General features: G+C 41.3%; 1 protein-coding gene across 1 annotated transcript in view; it reads right to left on the bottom strand.

The window, feature by feature from the left end:
• Nucleotides 1-1959: 1959 nt before the first annotated feature.
• LOC107745632 (endothelial differentiation-related factor 1 homolog) overlaps nucleotides 1960-4241 on the bottom strand; it is a 4520-nt gene continuing 2238 nt past the window's right edge. The window contains exons 2-4 of the mRNA XM_016559555.1: nucleotides 3552-3603; nucleotides 2234-2368; nucleotides 1960-2067 (exon numbers count right to left, since the gene is read on the bottom strand). Of these exons, the coding sequence (XP_016415041.1) occupies nucleotides 1960-2067; nucleotides 2234-2368; nucleotides 3552-3603 (295 nt within the window). The remainder of the gene's footprint in view (nucleotides 2068-2233; nucleotides 2369-3551; nucleotides 3604-4241) is intronic.

Raw genomic sequence — 4241 nt, 5'->3', positions numbered from 1 at the left:
ATGTAAACCTTGTAAACCTGCGCAGTACGTGTCGATTTTAAAGGCAAGCGCGAACAAACATACACAACAAACATGGTACTTGCATATACAGCATATAATAATCGTCACTTTCCTACAGGTACTGTTTACTAACAAGGTGACAGCGCCAACTACTGGCCTGGCATACATAATACAGCGTTTTTGGCCGTTTTCGCGGATATGTGTAAACGTGAATCGTTTTGAAAACGTCGTGTATACGTGAAACTTTTTAAAAACGCAAGGGAAAAACTTTTCCGTTTTTGACTACATCGTTGTCGTGTAAACGTTAGCCTAAAACATAGGCTACGTTCACATTGTCAATTTTTGGGATTGACAACCGCATTTTCTTTACAGGTGTGAGTCTCAAAATGTCACGTTCACACAGCAGCTTGCAGTTGTGTTTAGAATACTGTCTGTATGAACGTGCAACAGGAGTCAAAAACGTAAAGTCTTATCACTTTCTGACACAACAAGAGTCCAATCGAGCCGCGAGTTCATCCGTCAAATCTTCATTAACCGACAGCAGCCTTTAAATTTGGGTGGAGAGCGGAGTATTTGAGTCGCGCGCGGAACACAAAACTGACGGGATCTAAAAGTTTCAGGTGACAGAAACGCAGCTCGTTTCTCCGTCACTGTAAGTTACCGAAAACACACATGAAAACAAGTAACACACTGTAAACATTTACGGGTGTGAGTTCGGTTACAGAATGCGGTTGTCACACCCGTAAATAACCGAACTGTGTGTGAACGTAACCGTATTAAGGACTCAAATACAGGACTGACAACCGTATTCTGCTGCTGTGTGAACGTGGCCATAAACATACCAGATGCATGGCAAGGCCACAATCAAGCAAAACATGCTTTTAAATAAGGCTACGTTCACACTGTCAGTTTTTGGGATTGACAACACATTTACTTACAGGTGTGAGTCTCGAAATGTCACGTTCACACAGCAGCTTACAGTTGCGTTTGGAATACTGTCTGTATGAACGTGCAACGTCAAGCCCGTATTCCTTACCAGTAACCATAGCGACAGTGACCAAAATAAAATTGAAAACTGCACGTTTTATCACTTCTGACATGGCAAGAGTCCAATCGAGCCGCGAGTTCTTTCGTCAAATCTTAATTAACCGACGGCAGCTTTTATATTTGGGTGGAGAGCGGAGCATTTGAATCACGCGCAGAACACAAAACTGACGGGAGCGGCGCCGGTGGAAAACTAACGGGAATCACGGGATCCAAAACTTTCAGATGACACGCAGCTCATTTCTCCGTCACTGTAAGTTACCGAAAACACACATGAAAACACGGTACACGCGCGTTTGTGCGGCAGAGCGGCTCTCTCTCGCGCTGTATGACGGGACAGACAACTAGTTGTACAGTCCTGTTCCGTTCACACAGCGCGTGTGTTCCGAGAATGCGGTTGTGAGTCCTGAAAATTTACAGGTGTGAGTTCGGTTACAGAATGCGGTTGTCACACCCGTAAATAACGGTAATAACCGAATAAATAACCGAACTGTGTGTGAACGTAACTGTATTAAGGACTCAAATACAGGACTGACAACCGTATTCTGCTGCTGTGTGAACGTGGCCTATTTATAAATCACTGCAAATAAAACAGGCTGATTGAAATGTTTCATCTCCACAAGAGAAAGACTTCATGCCAAAGCAAGGAACTGCCAAACTGTATCGCAGCACTTTGAGTTTGTGAACATCATCACTGTTAATGCAGCTCAGCACTGAGACTCCAGTGCCATCAGCCCGGGTTAGGAGGAGGAGGACGGGACGTCTAGAGACGGGCTGATTTCGAGGCTTTGTCTTCATTTCTTCTTGGGTTTGGCCTCCAGCGGCTGCCCAATGTCTTTCCCACGGAGCTTCAACCCTTTGTGGCAGGTGAGATGATGGTGAACCCATAAACCGGTTCAGTACGTGGCCACAGCACTATGGAAGAGTTGTGATGGCTCTCTCAATTTTGCCCATGACTTGATTATTTGGGATCACCTTCCCACTTTCATATTCAGCGATGATCTGAGGTTTCTCGTTGATTTTCTGTTGAACAGAAACACAGAGGATGATGTTTCTGAAGCAGCAGCAGTGCATGCGTTCCGTGTGTTTTAATACCGGCACACCAACAGACTGCCTGGATTGGCTCATTCCTACCATGTGATCATTAAACACATGAATTGAGATTGACTGTAGCTGCGATCCCGCTTACAGTGGCCAGGTCTTTCTGGGTCAGACCCTTGTCTTGACGGCCTTTCTGGATGACTTTGCCCACTTCCAGTGGAACACGCTGATGGTGGAGCTGTGTTCTTGGTAACCAGGTGCTGCTTATTCTGGCCCGCTGACCCTGAGATCCGGCATCACAACAACATCAACCTCCAGTGATACTAGAAAACACAGCTAACCATGATGAGGGCGCTGCATGTAAGATTACACAAGTTAATACGCAATATTCTAATGATATAGAGAATATAGCAACAGCTGTCATGCTGGTTCATGTTTAAGTAACATAAAAAATATCAATACAAAAACATGGAGTTTTTCTGAAAAAAAACAAAAAACAAATTCTGCAATAGATGGGGAAATTAATGCATAAAACGACCTAAAAAAGTAAACATATCTCAGTGTGTTTGAATCCAACAGGATCAGTTTGAATTTCCAGCAGAGGAACCACATGTGACATTCACAGACCATTTAAATATTTTAATTAGCCTCGTATTGATCAGTCTGACCCGTTTCAATTTTTTAGTGATGCTTTTCTTGAGATTTTTTATTTTATTTTATTGTTGTTGTTTTTTTTTGCAAAGATGCCGGCAAAGATTCAACACTCTGATGTGTTGTGGAATAAATTTCAACTGCGATTATGATGTTTGCGGGTTAATTTGACCCACATAATTCATTGTTAACAGCAGCTGACAGAACCAAAATAACATTTTTTGGGGTGTTTTATGTCAGTTTCTCAACTACCCTTTTCCTATTTATAATCATTTGGCACACTTTTACATTTCATATTGGAGTTGCAAGATTTTGTGTGCTTCAAGAAATTGTAAAATGTAGTTTTATTCTTTTCTTTTCTTTTTTACTTTTTAAAAACTGTTTTCCTGGTTTTTGATTTTTTGTTTTTCATAGTGTATTTTTGGTGAACAACTGTACTCAGATTATTAGGTTATAAGTGTAAAATACTTGTCTAAATAATAAATAAACAAAATACATCAACTTCTCACTTAAGCATACTGATATATGATTAAAAAATGAAGATGATTCATGTGAGGTCCAGCAAATGTCAGCCGTTTTTAAAAAGGCAGATGTAATATCTGCTCTTGGACGGGTTAATGAATCACAGCATGTCCATAGTTTTACTGTAGATGATGATGTGTGCTATTAAAGTTCGAAGGTTCATTTAGTTGTTGTTGTCAAAAACACTCAAATATAAAATCAAAGTAAATATTTTATGATCTTCCAACAGATCAGTCCAACATTTTAACAAACTGCAAGATACAAAAAAAAAAAAAAAAAGTATTATGTTTTACATTTCTTGGTGGTCTCCACTTCTTCTCCACGCCTCTGAGCAGCAGTGACCGCCTAAAAGGACATTAAAATCAAAATCAGACACCACATAGAGCTCAGAAATATACGAGTGTGATTTTGTTGTCATTCTTCAAATTTCATGCACGGTGCGTCTAACAAGAACATGACAATTAACTGTGAATGTCTAAGTTATTATAGATCAGCAGAGAGCTCGCTATCATCAAGAGAATCTTCTAGACTGCCGGGCGAGCCACATGTTGACTAGTTGAGCTAGTGTTTCAGGCTCGTGATGAAGCCGAGCACGGCGGCGACGTGCTGTGACCCGGACGGGCGCTTGACTGCGGCGGATCGCCGGTGTAGTGCCGACATTTGCACCCTGCCAGATTTTGCACCCCCTAGTAGGGCGGAGCATACATGAATATTCATGAGTTTCCGGGGCATGCGCGTCGAACCAGGTGGAACTGAGAATTTCAGTATACGCTCCTTGTATCTCAGCAGGTTTAAAAGAATATATTTTTAAAAAAAGGTAAATATATTTCCAGCGTTGCACAAACTACATTTGTTTATCATTTCGTAACAGTTTAGAACGTTTTTATTCGTTTACAGTGCACGTTTTGTGCAGTCGTCCCTGACTGAATGATTGCAGGCATTCTTTGTGTAATGTTAGGATAAAGCGCAGCAAACTTCAGCTA

This window comes from Sinocyclocheilus rhinocerous, unplaced genomic scaffold, assembly GCF_001515625.1.
Source record: "Sinocyclocheilus rhinocerous isolate Xijiao unplaced genomic scaffold, SAMN03320098_v1.1 scaffold1489, whole genome shotgun sequence".
Classification (NCBI taxonomy): Eukaryota; Metazoa; Chordata; class Actinopteri; order Cypriniformes; family Cyprinidae; genus Sinocyclocheilus; species Sinocyclocheilus rhinocerous.
This window is presented reverse-complemented; position numbering and strand designations above follow the sequence as displayed.